The sequence below is a fragment of the Microchirus variegatus genome (genome assembly GCF_963457635.1).
Source record: "Microchirus variegatus genome assembly, chromosome: 4".
Lineage (NCBI taxonomy): Eukaryota > Metazoa > Chordata > Actinopteri > Pleuronectiformes > Soleidae > Microchirus > Microchirus variegatus.
Window position 1 is genome coordinate 33,412,614 of NC_139805.1, and position 16,398 is coordinate 33,429,011.

The window sequence follows — 16,398 nt, forward strand, 5'->3', positions numbered from 1 at the left end:
TGTTAATCCTAAATCTATGTTCATATATAGCTTTATCTTTATATATAGCATAGTCATTATCTATAGGGGGCGACTGAACGAGTGGGAGCACAGAGAAGCGTGTTAAACTGCAACTCTGTTTCCTGGTCCCGACTGCTTGTTGTCACGTTTTGGTTCTAATAAACGTTGTCATATTTCTGGAAAGGAGGGAAGCTCCATCCAGAGTGGGATGAACACCATCCCGTCTAATAAGACCAGGTTTTCCCCAAAAACTTTGCCAGTTCTGTGTGAAGCCCACGTTATTGTTAGGGCACCACCTTGACAGCCAGCTGTTGAATGATAGCATGCGACTATACATGTCATCACTCGTTCTATTTGGCAGAGGTCCAGAGAAACATACGGTGTCCGACATCGTCTTGGCATATGTACACACCGACTCCACATTAATTTTAGTGACCTCCGACTGGCGAAGCCGAATGTCGTTGCTGCCGACGTGAATAACGATTTTATTGAACCTACGATTAGCTTTAGCCAGCAGTTTTAAATGAGATTCGATGTCGCCCGCTCTGGCCCCAGGAATGCAACAGACTGTGGTCGCTGGAGTCGAAAACTTTACGTTCCGTAAAATAGAGTCACCGATAACTAGAGTCGTTTCCTCAGCGGGTGTGTCGCTGAGTGGGGAAAATGTGTTCGAAACGTGGGTCGGCCGGTGGCTAGCCGGGGGCTTCGGTTTAGAGCTACGCTTCCCACCGCGGACAGTCACCCACTCTCCCTGATTTCCCGGCTGCTCGGGAACTACTGAGGGGGCTGTAGCTAACTGTGATGTAGCGGTGGCTGCAGTTGCTGCTGCGGTTGCTACCGGGCTCGCACTCCTAGGCGAAGGATAGCTAATGCTAGCGACTAAAGGACTAGCTTCTACAGTGCGGAGCCGCGCTTCTAGCTGGCTAATCCTCGCCTCCATGTCCAGAAACATACTACATTTAATACACATACCATTACCGCTAAATGAGGCAGAGGAGTAACTAAACATCGAGCACTGAGCACACGACAGAGCAGGGGAGCAAGAGGGAGCAGGAGAGTGGGAGAGAGAGAAAGAAGCCATTGCTAGTAAATGTGCTAAGCTAGGCTGTTTGCACCCGGCTCAGAGGGAGAGTACTGCACTTGTTTACAGACTACTATGGATAAGCTAGAAAGACAACTTAGCTTCGGTTTTTAGGTGACGTGTGGGTAGTATCCCTCGTGACGAGTGTCAGCTGCTGGAAGTGGCTGCTGCTGCTGGAAGTGGCTGCTGGAGGGTAAGCAAGCGAGGCTACATAACAGAGTCAATGTGAAAAGCATCACTTCACAGATGTCGATGTGACTCCAGTAACATGTGCCATATTATGCAAAGAATAGATCTGAGAGAATAAAAGAGAAATAATGGCTAGATACGCCAATCAAAGTGTTTTAACCCTATAACACCGAGCGAATCGCAAAAAACGACACGTTCGCACACTTTGCATCACCGTAATTACGCAACGGTTTGTGCTATCGGACAAATGCCTACGTTTTTTGAAAGCTGTGAAGTTGCACGTCAAAGCCAATGTGTGGTTATTGCAATAATTACTTCCTGGCTGTTGCAGGAAACCGGCGAATCAGCGTCTTTGTCACCAGAGAGGAAAAAGTTGGAAAAACGCATGTAAATAGTTTGTAATTTCTTGGGCCTGTTTTTGTACATTGAGACAAAAACAACACGCACAATCTGGTGTTCATGTTCAACTAATTAACTAAATTGTCAACGCACTACTTTAACATGCAGTAAATTGTAAACAACTGCCAGATATTGATAATTATTCAGGAAAAATGGGCAAAAGCACTTAGTTACAGGACATTTTCTAGCTCTTTTATGGTTCCAGATGACATTTCGAGGTGTTAAATGATTAAAACAGCAATATATAATAGGTTTTTAACAAACAACAGTTGGCACTTAATTTATACGTGTAAGGCCACTATATTAAGGGTCCAGGACACCAACTTAGCTGCTGTAGCTCAAAAAAGCCCAAACGTCATCAGCGACAGAGTTCCGTAAAAACAGACACAAATCTACATAAATGTTGGCCGAAGAAGAAGACCACAAGCTGTGTGTGACTTGCAACGCAGAAGCCGAGGAGCCAAAAAACCATAATATACTTTGAAAAGAACAATTTAAACAACTGAAAACTCAAAGTTTCACTCAGATCTGAGTGATCTGTGGTTGAACCGTTCCAAACAAAACACCAGTCACGTTCACGTCTCGGGGCCTGGAGCTCAAACCGTGTCACGCTGATCTCCATTTTTGACAAACAACTCCAGCTGCAAACAGGATTTTCTTTTCCATCTTTTAACAGAGGAAACACATTATCTCTCCACTGTCTGTAGTAAATACACACAAAGCAATGAAAATGTCAGCGTTGCATCAAAAATACACAAACAACACCTTTCTTATAAACCCCCAATTCGTCCTTCTGCGTTTTTTTCTGTTACCCTGTTAAATTTAAGCACATCTAAACATGGTTTATAATAACAAGGAGATCGACCTATAGTTGCATTAAAATTGAAGTGCTTATTATTTCCTGCAGCTGAGACAGCAATTAAAATCAATATTGTATACAAAAACAATAAAAACACCTTTGTACTGGATGAATATGCTCGCTGGCAGTTAAGAGTCTTTATGCCGACTACTTTGGGGAAAAGTTGCCCGTATTTACTCAAAAATTTCACTTCAGACGTGAACTTTTCTTTGCTTCAGGTTCAGGAACAGGTTGAGATGCTGCAACGTGTAGAAAAACTAAAGGTTAGAGAGAAGCCTCAATAAGGACTGAGATTCAGGATCCATGAGTGTGTTCGGTAACGGCTACAAAGATATTTGTTAGCATTGTTGCCTTTGACCGAGGCCTTTCCTGTGTGGAGTTAGCATCTGCGTGCGAGTAGGTTTTCTCCACGTACTCCGGCTTCCTCCCACAGTCCAAAAATATGCAGTTTCAATTTTACACTCTTAGGAATAAGGGTTCCAAAATTGTCCTTCTACAAGGGCTGAGGTTCTACCTGGAACCATTTCCCGAAGAAATAGTTTTTCAAGGGTTCTTGGTAACACTTATGGTTCCAGTAAGAACCATTTTGATCCAGAGAACCCTTTAAAACCACTTTCCTGAATAAAGGATTTTAAAGGGGTTCCGGGTGGAAACCTCCAAAAGGGTTTCAGGTGGATCCTTTACAAAAAGGTCACAGTCAACCCACAGACCAGCTCCAAAGACCGACAACATCATCTTGCTGCAGATGGTGTCACTGTGCGTCGTTCAACTATTCAGCGCACTTTACACAAGGCGATGCTGTATGGAAGAGTAATGCAGAAAAAGCCTTTTCTCTGCACCCGTCACAAACAGAGTCGCTTGAGGTTTGCTAAAGCACATTTGGACAAGCCAGCTTCATTTTGGAATAAGGTTTATTTCATTTCTCAAATATCACTGTCTCCTATATATGATATATTTAACGGGATAGTTCGGAATTTTGGACATAAGACCTATTTTCCAACTCAGCCGGTGTGGTCTGGAGACGTTTTCAAGACATTTCATTCAGTTCTTCAACGGCAGACTATCGATGTACATATCTCTGTTGATAGAATGATATTTGAAACAATCGCATCGCATGAATCATCCATTTTTGAGGGACTACTTTCTCAGCAGCAGCGGAATCAGTCCGCTATAGCCATAGCCTAACAGGAAGTATGACAGTAGTTTTCTAAGTATTCTAGTGCCATGCTAGCAGGTACCATCGACTTGCCCTAGCCATAGCACCAGCGAACTCGGCAACTAGAAGAACTGAATGAAATTTCTTGAAAATGTCTCCAGACGTTTCCATCACACGAGTTGGAAAATAGGTCTTATGTCCAAAATTCCGAACTATTCTTTTAACTGAAATTTCTTATTCAAACAACCAATAATTTATAAAGGAAAATCATGAAAATTTACAGGGGTGCCCAAACTTTTAGCATACCACTGTACTTTAAAGTGGACCTAGAACGGAAGTTCCAATTAACGCTGTTTTTTTGGTGTGTATCTGCGTCATTACCTTGTTTATGAAGCCCTGAAGTTTCGAAACAAACAGTTCTGCCACTGCTGAGAACGTTGTGTTTTATTGTAATCTCGGGCTCAGCGAGATCCCGCTCCGAACCCGGTCCGGTTACGTAAACATCGGTTACTGGCCAATCACAAGACTCTGTCTTCTGGGTGAGAGAGTCTCAAATGTCGCGGCTGGGGAACACCGTCAGAAAAGAGGATTTCTATCGGCTCGTTTACAGCAACTAGGAGGTTTTTGACCATAAAAACATGTTAATGTATGTAAGTAGACCTCCATAACCAACATATATGTGCAACAGGACCACTCTATGTGAGCTTTAAATCTCACAGAGTTGATGAGGTGAACTCCGCGAGGAGCGGGATATCGAAGCCGACTGTGGATCAGTTCCAAAGACGCTGTGAATGGCGTTCACACTGTGCGGTTGTGGTCCTGCTGCTGCTGACAACCTGTAAATTAATCTCCGGTCTCTCTCTCTCTCTGTGTGCTGCTCTGTTCATCCCCTCACTGCCTGCCCTGCGTTCTGTGGATGCAGCAAACAAGAAAGGTTAGTGTCTCGGTCTGTTCCTAACCCACCCACCAACCCCTCACGTCTGTCTCTGCACCATCTCTTGCCTTCGCCGCTGTCGGCTTTTTTCCCTCGCAGCGGCGGTGAGATGAGAAGTGACAGGTGCTCATTGTTTCTGTTACATTTCCCCGCAGTCGTGCCAGCTTCTCTGAGCTGTCTTCAGGCTTTATGCTCTTTCACGCGTCAGGTTCAGGCTGACAGCTCCGGCTGAGCGTGTGTGTGTGTGTGTGTGTGTGTGTGTGCTGTAGCGGTCCATTTGTTTGTTTTGAGTTGCGTTTTGTGCCGTTGTGTTGTGGAGCTTCCCCTCCGAATGACCCTCCCTCAGTGGTTCCTTCACATCTCAGCGCCTCACACACACACACACACACACACACACACACTCACACACACACACGGAAAACTCCAGTCTTGACCTTTCTCATCCACCTGACATGCCTCATATATATATATACTGTATGCACTCTCTTCATCACTAATACATACAAACTGATGCCTGGACAACCATCTAATGATTCAAAAAAAATATATATTTAAAAAAGGTGTCTTTTGTTGCCGTAGCAACCAGCTGCCGTCACGATAGGAAAGTTTCACACACACACACACACACACACACCGGAAAAAAACCGAACTAACCAGCAGATCGTACAAATGAAATGTGATGATAAGATCAGCAGCAGCAGCAGCAGCAGCTGTGGCCAAAACCTCAGTTTACCTGATGATTTGGAGGACGGAGAATGATGGAAACTTGTTGTTTTTATTATTAAAGAAAGGAACTAAGTAAACAGAGAGATGAACTCATAAAGAAGGAAAATAAACAAGCCAAAAGAGTAGTTATCGGATATGTGCTAATGCGCTAAAGGGAGGTTTTGGAGTAGTCGATACATCGCTAAACCACGCTGGTGTGATTTAAAGGTGCGTTATGTAATAAATCTAAAGCAACTGGCCCTAAAACCCTCCTAATATGTCACAGAGACTCAGGAATAATGTTCATATAACAAACTGAACTCACCAACAACAACAGTACAGTACAAATATTCACATTAAAAACATTTTTGCAGACTGCAAATCATGTTTATGTTTGCCGTCTGGCGGAGAAAACCAAACCTAAAAGACCTCTGTATTTTGAATTTGAGTGTAGTAACCGTTTTTGGCCACATTCTTACATATGGCGCCTTTAAATTTTCTCCTCAAATGGGTTTTTTCTGATACTGAAAATTAGGCGTGAACAATATTTCTTAAAGCCCAAAATTTGAGTAAAAATATACTCTCACAGATCAGCACAAATATCACACAATAATCATTTTATTGTGAATGAAAATGAGAATAATAATGTAACAAAAAAGATATTTATTCAAAATTGTTTAGCCCTATTGAAAAATACCAACTTGTGTAGCTTTTACTTCATAAAAAACATATAATATAGAGTGAATATTATTAACTCTAAATCAGGCCCCTGCATATGTACAGTACATACTATTAATGTGAAAAGTTAAGTTTAGTTGTGAATCATATCTGTCTTCAGTTTTGTCTATTTGTTGATTTTACTTAGGATTATGCTCAAAATATTTAACGATCATTAAAATCTTGATTATAAAACTGAAAATTAAAGTTATTTAATGGTGCGGAAGAAAATCGGTCAGTTGCATAAAGCTCAAAATGTCATTTCTCACAAACAGTAAATCAACTTTTTCATTTTATCACCTCTTATCTGCAGTACCTTCACGGCCCAGCAGGGGGGGACACAATTCACATTTAGAAGAATCACCGTCTTTAGCATAAAGCTCCATTTCCTCACATCTCTCACACACACACACACACACACACAGCAAATCACCTTTTCCACTTGTTGGATGAACCTCTTCGCAGACGACACTGCTTTGTTTCTTCCACGTACAAAACACCAATTCTTGATTGTTTTCACTTGTTTACGTTACTTTTAAGCTCATATTTTAAGTCAGTACACAGCAGTGAAATGTTTGTCACTGTTGCGTTGTACGACTTAACATCTCCGAGGAAAATATATGATATTCAGTGAAGTGCTGACATCCAGGATTGATTGTGTACTGGTGGTGTTTTGTTTTTGTCGGATTTATTTGTTGCTTTTCGACATTTTACTTTTGGTTTTGTGGGATTCTTGTTGATATTCTGGGTTGTTTGATTAATTCTACAGGTTCGGCAGGTCATTTCATTCATTCATTCATTCAAAGTATACGCTTTGTCGTTGCTTCCTTACCTACCACAAGACACTGAAGAAGTTAAAATTGATCAAAACTGATCAGGGGCCAATTCCAATTCCTATCTTAACCCTCAAGCTCAACCCTTAATCTTAACTGGCCCTCAAAACCAAGTGTTGAGGGTTATTTTGTCACTTAGAAATGGGACACCCCTTAAATGCAGATACGTCTTCAGACTGTAGAGGGCAGAATAACGCGAAAGCTGCGTCCAGTCTGTCGACTCCAAAAGAGAAGAAGAAGAAGAACACGTTTACGTCAGGATTATTTATTACGATCCGTTTGTCAAGAAAATACTTAATTTTTACTCGTTTCGCTGCTTTCGGCGCCATCTTTGTTATGGCAAAACACGCAATGCATTCTGGGTAGCCCTTACTCCCAAGGGTGGTGCCGGAAAATCTCAATATTGAGGGCGATACAGCCCTTAAACTCGCCCCTCAACTTAATTTTTTCTGAGAATCGGGACAGCACTTGCACTAGAGGGAGCGCACATTTTTGAGATTGAGGGTTAAGCAAAGGAATTGGAATTCACCCCAGATTTCCTTTTTTTTTTTTGTGATACCACACCAAAACAAAAGTCACCGTTGCTCACCCAGACATCGTTTTTGTTCGTCATTGCTTCCTCTTCCTTTTATCCCAGGAAAAGAACGTGTCCGGCCAAAGACGAGCACATGGCCGGGGTCAAGGACTCGCTGCTGGCCCATTCCTCAGACCCTGTGGAGATGAGACGACTCAACTACCAGACACAAGGTAAGGACACAAACACACAAAAAAACATCATCTCACTTTAAATCTTTGGGTCATTTGAAAAAAAAAAGATGTTGTATTTTCTGGTTTCCACTGCGACGTCTTTGCCTCGAGGGTTTCTTTCCTCTGTGTGATAACGGCAGCTGAGGCTCATTAACGTCTGACGTATCCTCCATCACTCCACACTTTCTGATAATTGTCGCTCGGCAGAACTTAATGAGTCGTGAGACGTTGGCGCGTTCTTTTTTAATAACGGATGGATCTGATCGTGGAAGAGAGTTCGAGTTTGACTTTTGGAGAAAAACGTAAGTTGAAAACATCTTTGTGGAGATAATGACGACGACGATGATCACACTGTGCAACAAAATGTGAACTATTATTAGTGTTGAGCAAGTTCATAAATCAGGCTTTGGTGTTAATTTTGTTTCACAAAGTCACCCGATTGTTCCATTTACCAGGGTCACTGAATGCATCACGTAGCCGCTCCTCTGAACTTAACTCACCGTGGGACCGTCTCGATTCAGAATTTCACAATTTTGCGCCAAAAATGTTGTGTGTTACTGGCATTAAATGACACAATATAAGCAAAAAAACACACAATAAATTAAGATTAAAATATAATATTAAAATAATAATAAATGTTAAAGGCAGATTTTTTTTGGAAAATGTAAGTTATTGGACGAAATAAGTTTTTCGTAAAAGTTGGGATTGTATTTTAAGTTTAATTAGTTGAGTTTGTTTGCTTTTTTTGGCTTTGGAAGAACAGATTTGGCAACATCTGCCTTCACTGCAAAAATACACAAACTAGACCCTTTATAAAAAAGAACATGACATAATTCTTCTGGTTTCCTTTGCTGAAGCAAACCCAGATGTAGTTTTATAACGAACAGCCAACAGGTGGCGACGCCACCGGTTACAAAAAGAAGTCTGTTTGAAGGGCAGTGTATGGGAAAATGACCCTTCTTTTAGTAAACACATATCCATGATAAGTTTGTGGTATTGAGTATGAGTTTCAGTTCTTCTTAAATAGATGGTGATGTCGATTTTGTGTATTATTTTCTCATTTAGAAGAAATTAGATAAAGTACAGTTGGTGTCGTCCAATAGGAACCTGGAGGTTTTAAAGTGGGGAGTTTCGATTTTTATGGGCGACATCATGACTGACGGAAGAGGATTAGGGCGACACAGGAAAAACATGTTTGAATTCTGTCTTTAAACTCAGAATTCTGACTTTAAAACTTGAAATGCTGTCTTTAAAACTCACAATTCTGACTATTATCAGAATTCTGACTTTCAAACTCACAATTCTGACTTTATTCTCAGAATTCTGACTTTAAAACTTAAAATTCTGACTTTATTCTCAGAATTCTGACTTTAAAACTTGGAAATCTGACTTTATTCTCAGAATTCTGACTTGAAAACTTAAAATTCTGACTTTATTCTCAGAATTCTGACTTTAAAACTTGGAAATCTGACTTTATTCTCAGAATTCTGACTTGAAAACTTAAAATTCTGACTTTATTCTCAGAATTCTGACTTTCAAACTCACAATTCTGACTTTATTCTCAAAATTCTGACTTGAAAACTTAAAATTCTGACTTAATTCTCAGAATTCTGACTTTCAAACTCACAATTCTGACTTTATTCTCAGAATTCTGACTTGAAAACTTGGAAATCTGACTTTATTCTCAGAATTCTGACTTTAAAACTGAAAATTCTCACTTTAAAACTCAGTATTCTGACTTTATTCTCAGAATTCTGACTTGAAAACTTAAAATTCTGACTTTATTCACAGAATTCTGACGTTAAAAATTAAAATTCTGACTTGAAAACTTGGGAATCTGACTTTATTCTCAGAATTCTGACTTTAAAACTGATTTTAAACACAGAAACTCACTCAATAAACTCACTCACATAATTGTTGATAAAATGAATTAAATGGACTCAAATTAATAAGTAAAGCTCAGATAAAAACCTGTGCTTCAGAGGCAGGTCCTGAGTTTGTTTTTAAAAAGTATTAACATCCAGAAATAATGTCGTGTAACTTTTGAAAAAACTGAATTTACTTTGTCGTTAATTGTGTGCACAATAACAAATTGGCGAGTTTTCAGAGTAAGTAAATCCTCGTTTGGCTTTGATTACAGTGGGTAATTACAGGTCGTGACTGTGCTCGTGCGTGTGCGTGTGCGTGCGTGTGTGTGTGTATGTGTGCGTGTCTGACCTTCATCCGTCCATCTGTCCAGAACTCTGTGCTTCCTGAAAACAACATCACCTGCTCGGCTCCTTCGCTCCCCCTCATAAATACTTGAGATGTTTTGAACTGTCTAACCTGCTCCTTGTTTTCCTCCCATCAGAGTTGTATTTTTATTTTTTTATTTTTTTCTTCTTCCCCCTCTCATCTCCGTCTCCCACCTGTCTTTCAGTGGGAGATGATTTTCATTGTTTTTCATCCATTTTCTCCTCTCGCAGTCGCAGGGGTGGCATTTACCCCTGGCAGCGGTGGGAGGGACTTTGGCAGATGTTGTTTATATCAACACAGATTCGTCAACTCATTTAGTTGCCAACCTTTGTTCTGCTCGTCAGTGACAGCTCACTGGGTGGCCTCGCAAAAGTTTATTCACAACACCGACGCGTGATCGCGTATTTCATTACGCTCTGAAGTCTAAGCTGCAGCACTTGACTGTAGGAGGCTACTTTTAATGTATTTATTCTGCCGCGGTGTGTCGCTTTTAAATATGAATAAATGTCAATTACGCGCACGCTGTTCACTTATTTTCTACCTCTTAATCCTCCACATGAATCCCAGTCCATCACAGACGAGATTTATATTATTATTATTATTATTATCATTATTATTATTTGTTGCCTTGAAGTTGAAGTTGAACATAATTAAATAATATGATTTAAGTTAGCTGCTTAGGTGCTTTTATTTTGAAGTGGGTTCTCTGGCTGCGTTGTAGCTTTTACTTCCTGTTTACCTTTAGGGACAGAGGATGGAATTAGAGAATGATTCCTTCAACCACGGACTTAAAGGTGCAATATGTAATAAAATTAAATCAACTGGCCTTAAAATCCGAAATATTTGCGTTAAAAAAAATATATTTTGCAGACTGCAAATCATGTTTATGTTTTGAAATCATGTTTTTTGCGTCATGTGGCGCCACCTACCGCCGTCTACCAATCATCGCAGTCAGTAGAGTCTCAGCTGCCGAGCAACCACGGGTTGCCAGTTACGTCAGAAAACGAAACCTAAAAGACCTCGGTATTTTGAATTTGAATCTAGTAACCGTTTCTGGCCACATTATTACATATGGCGCCTTTAAGATTCGACTTGTGGCCGTGGTTCAGTACGGCATGGTTTGGAACGTTAAAGCCCTCAGTCAGGCTTGTGTTTCCACTGAGAACAGTACCGTTACTTGGTAGGCGGGGTTTGGGATGTGCCCGATGGCTGCGTTGCGTGACTTTGTACCAGTGACGCCAACAACAGACAACAACAGACAACAAAGGAGGAACACCCAGCAGCTCAAACTTTGTATGAGCATAGTTTTCAGGTTTCTTCAAACACCCAATGAGTTGACTGTCGTGGGTCTAGCTCCACCCGTACTGCGTCATTACTGCGATGGTACCCCGAGGGAAAGGTACCAAAAAAATGGAACCGTTAGGGCCGTTCATTACGGTACTATTTCTTGTGGAAATGCAAAAGAAACCTAACCTTACCTACAAAGAAGAAACAGACGATAAATGACCAAAAATAAAAATAGCGCTGGGCGCATTAATGGCGGCTAACGGCGTCAACGTTAACGCGCATCTCGTTTCCGCGACGACTGACCGGAAAATGGCGCCCGTGACGTCATGTTTTACGTGACTTAATGAGTCTCTAAAGTAACGCTAAACTTTAAAAACAGAGTCACACATACGCAGTTACACAGGTACGCTGGTTATTTGTTAGCGCTGCTCTTTTTCGTTTACTAACGCGGCTAAAAGGAGCTAATGCAGCTAACGGAGCTAACTGGGTAAACTGTGCCTGGACTCTGGAGTCGCGGTACGTAAACATGACGTCACGCGCGTCTCTTTCCGGTCAGTCGTCATGGAAACATTTAAACAATTATTATTTATCTTAAATAAACGAAAAAATAAGCCACAAAAATCTACTTATTAGCTACTTTCCACGATAATGCAATGACCACGGACACAGGATTTGTTTGAAAAGATGAGGAAGAGGAGGAAGAAGCCCAGAGTGCAGGTTAAGGAGGGTTTTTGTCGTCCAGGCCCTCAGTTTGAAATGGGATTTGAATCGCTGACCCTTCTCGCTGTGAGGCAACAATGCCGACCACTGCGTCTCAGGAAGCACTCGAAACACATTTTTTTTACTAAACGATACGGCTTTTTTGCCTGCAGTGAACAAAAAAAACAACAAAGATTTAGTGAACGAGGTTCGGCGTGGTGTCTCTCCACAGAAGCCAGATGATAAAAGGATATCAGAGCAGAGTCCACTGAGGCTCATTATCAGCACAACTATCACTAACAGTCACACACACACACACCAGGTTCATCTCACACGAGTTTATCAGTGTGTTGTTAAGAGAAAAAGCTAATTTTTATCTCTTACTCTGAAATTTCATTTGTATGCCGGTTGGATCCATGAAAACTCTTCCTATTATTTTTCCTCCTCTTCTTGTTATTTAATTTTCTGTGTGTTATTGTGTGTGTGGCACAGGGACAGTGGCAGAAAATTAAGCGTGGTTTGTGAGCTGCACCTGAGACATTTTAAAGCTATTAATAAAGGGATTTACTTCATTAAAAAAGACAACGTATTTATCAACTAACCGTTATCTTCATCATCGATGAACTGAGAACTTGTTTGGTCCGTAAATGTCAGTAAATGTTGATCAGAACCAGGAAATAATGATGTTCTCAAATGTCTCAAAAATGATTCAGTTTTAATGATTTATTTCTTTTATGGAGCAAAAAAATTAGAAAATATACACATTTAAGAAAAAACAGTCCAATTAATGACAATGAGTCAGCAAAAAAAAAAGAAAACTACTACAAGGTGTTAGCCTTATGCTAACATAACTCCCACACTGTTAATCTAAAGTTTCATACAAAGTAAGCAGATGCTTATTAAATAGTTTTGACTTATGTGTATTACATATGTATTTTTTGAGATGTTTGCTGATCAAATAATTAGCTATCTACCTAGCACACAAAAAAAATGTGTTTTCTCTTTCGAGCAAGTTAGTTTCCAAGTTAAGTAGCTAGCATGAGCATGCTAGCCCTTTTCTGTTGAGAAAATGGGGAACGGCATGTTAATAACATTATATTATTATTATATTGTATTTTCAGGTTTTGCCTGGAACTTAAAAAGGTCACCACTTCATATTAAAATATTATATGTAAGTAGCTAACTACCTAGCACACAAAATACTCTAAGTTTTCTCCTACGAGTAAACAAGTTAAGTAGCTAGCATTAGCATGTTGTTAATCGGCTACCAAAATAGTGGACAATTAATTTAGGAATCAAGTTATAATTGATCCATTAAATAATCGTTGTATCAGGGAGGAGTTATTAAGATTTAATCAATGTTAGGAGATGAGTCAGCAAAAAAAAAAAGAAAAACTACTACAAGGTGTTAGCCTTATGCTAACATAACTCCCACACTGTTAATCTAAAGTTTCAGACAAAGTAAGCAGATGCTAATTAAATAGTTTTGGCTTACGTGTATTACATATGTATTATTTTTTTTAGATGTTAGCTAATCAAATAATTAGCTAACTACCTAGCACACAAAAATAGTAGTTTTCTCTTTCGAGCAAGTTAGTTTCCAAGTTAAGTAGCTAGCATGCGCATGCTAGCCCTTTTCTGTTGAGAAAATGGGGAACGGCACGTTAATAACATTATATTATTATTATATTGTATTTTCAGGTTTTGCCTGGAACTTAAAAAGGTCACCACTTCATATTAAAAAATTATATGTAAGTAGCTAACTACCTAACACACAAAAAAACTCATAGTTTTCTCCTACGAGTAAACAAGTTAAGTAGCTAGCATTAGCATGTTGTTAATCGGCTACCAAAATAGTGGACAATTAATTTAGGAATCAAGTTATAATTGATCCATTAAATAATCGTTGTATCAGGGAGGAGTTATTAAGATTTAATCAATGTTAGGAGATGAACTTTGAGACTCTGTAACTTGCTAACTGTGATGCTTAAGTTTCTATACTTGTTCAGGTGTCAACATATGTACAAAAGTGCAGAATTCTAATGTTTCTGGATATTATTTCAGGCGGATAAGGACAGTATCGACACTTTTACCCTGTTCACTACATTTATTTGATGATTGTTAAGGTGCAGATTAGCACACAATCCTCACAGTTAGCATAAACCAATTACCATTTGTAATGAGTGGCATCAGAGGAAACGGCATCATGTTTATTAGGGCGTCATATTGTGGATATCTTAATATCAATGTGTTTCATCCTATAAACATGTCTATGTTCACTGATAAGTGTCTACTATCAATGAAGCAAGCGAAAGGGCCACAAATAACATGTTTTCCAAAGAAATAATCATCATAAAAATCCATGTTTGTATGCATTTATTTACATTTAATGCGAAAAAAGCTGGAAAAAATTGAAAAAAACGAAGAAAACAAAACATGTTTAGCTGTGTCGTAATCTCAATTATACATTGCCATCCTTGTGACTATTTCAAAATAAAAGTCTGGCTGTGTTTCACCAGTTAAATGCTATTAATGTGAAGGTTAAATCTGGCCCCGTGGCCCATACGTATCCCCATGTGTGCCTTAAGAGCCTGAGGCTAAATCATTGAACAAGGTCCAGTGGAGAATGCAGAGGACACACAAACAGACAGTTTATGTCCCACTGATCCCTGTCCTCTTTTCTTTTCCTTTATTTTCCTTTCTTTCCTTCTCCCGTTGTCTTTTTTCCTATAACTGACCCCTGTGCTCTTTGTTTTGCCTGGTCTCTCCCCACAGGTTCCAGTGTCCTCAGTTGCCCGAACACTGCAAGTTAGTTTTCCTCCTCCTGTGTTTTCCACTAAAGTGTCCTTCCATTCCCACCTCACCTCGTCTTCCTGTGACCTCTGACCTCTGACCTCTGACCTCTCCATGTCAGCCGGCTCTCATCACCAGAACCGAGAGTTTTCATTCAAATGAAACCGTTAAATCACTAAATCAGATCGCTCATACTCACCAATCACCTGTGTGATTCTGTCGCACTTCACCTGTGATAATCTGAGGGGAATCCAGATTAAACCAATCAGCATGTCCGTGAATGCTCGTGTGTGTGTGTGTGTGTGTGTACATGTGTGTGTGTGATGATGATGGTGTGTACTCACTGCTCCGCCTCTCGCTGCAGGGATGAGGGAACATCCTCCCATCGCCATCTGCGACCTGGCCGACCACATCGAGAGACTCCGAGCCAACGACGGTCTGCGCTTCTCGCAGGAATACGAGGTAACAGACGCTCTTTTCCCTCTGTCACGTCGTTGTAAAGACAAGAAGTTATTATTGGATGGAGTTCATTTTCAGAAATGCAGTAAGAGATAATGTGCGTCATGATTTACTGACATTAGCTGATCTCACCATGACTCACTCTGACATTTTACACATATTTGACTCAACAGAGTTCAAGCTCTGGGTAAATCTTTTTAGCTTTATTAGTTATTGTACATTTGTAGTTTGTGTACGTTAGAATAAAGTTATAATATTGCACGAAAAATAGCCCAATATTATGAGTTCAGTGTTGTAATATCACAATAATAAAGATGTCGTATTGCGAGAGAAACGGTTGCAATATTAAGAGAAAAAGGTTGCAATATTTTGAGAATAAAGTTGTTATATAACAAGAAAAGGGTTTCTATATTATGAGAATAAAGTCATTATATTACAAGAAAAAGGTTTCTATATTATGAGAATAAAGTCATTATATTACAAGAATAAAGTCCTAATATTGCAAGAAAAAAATTTAAATTTAACGAGAAAAAGTCATAATATTATGAGAATAAACTTATAATATTACAAGAAAAAGTTGCAATATTATGAGGAAAAAGTTACAATATTATAAGAATAAAGTCATGATATCACAAGAATAAGAAATATTGTGAGAAAAAATTGCCATATTACAAGAAATAATTTGCAATATTTTGAGAATAAAGTTGTAATATTACAAGAAAAAGGTTTCTATATTATGAAAATAAAGTAATTACATCACAAGAATAAAGATGTAGTATTGTGAGAAAAAATTTAATATTACAAGAAAAAGTTGCAATATTAAGCGAAAAAATGTCATAATATTATGAGAATAAAGTTATAATATTACAAGAAAAAAGTCCCACTATTACAAGAATAAAGTCGTAATATTGCAAGCAAAAAATGCAATTTTACAAGAAAAAAGTAGCAATATAACGAGAAAAAAATCACAATATTATTTTCAAGTATAATCTCAGCTGCCACCTGCTACAAGATGAGGAACATGGAGAATCTTGTGATGTTAAACTTTGGTTTGAGCTTCACAAATAAGGAAATACTTTTGCATCTTTTGTCACATCCGCACAACAACATTAGCTTCATATTATGAGTTTAAAGTTGTAATATCACAAGAATAAAAATGTAGTATTGCGCGAAAAAAACATTACAGTATAACAAGAAAAAAGTTGCAATATTAAGAGTAAAAATTACAATATTATAAGAATAAAGTCATCGTATCACAAGAATAAAGATGTAGTATTGCGGAAAAAAACATTGCAGTATTACAAG

General features: G+C 39.1%; 1 protein-coding gene across 1 annotated transcript in view; it reads left to right on the forward strand.

Moving 5' to 3' along the window:
* Positions 1–16,398, forward strand: part of ptprfa (protein tyrosine phosphatase receptor type Fa) — a gene marked incomplete at both ends in the record, with an annotated part of 258,404 nt that overhangs the window by 206,057 nt on the left and 35,949 nt on the right. The window contains 2 exons of the mRNA XM_083887919.1: positions 7,511–7,620; positions 14,999–15,096. Of these exons, the coding sequence (XP_083744045.1) occupies positions 7,511–7,620; positions 14,999–15,096 (208 nt within the window). The remainder of the gene's footprint in view (positions 1–7,510; positions 7,621–14,998; positions 15,097–16,398) is intronic.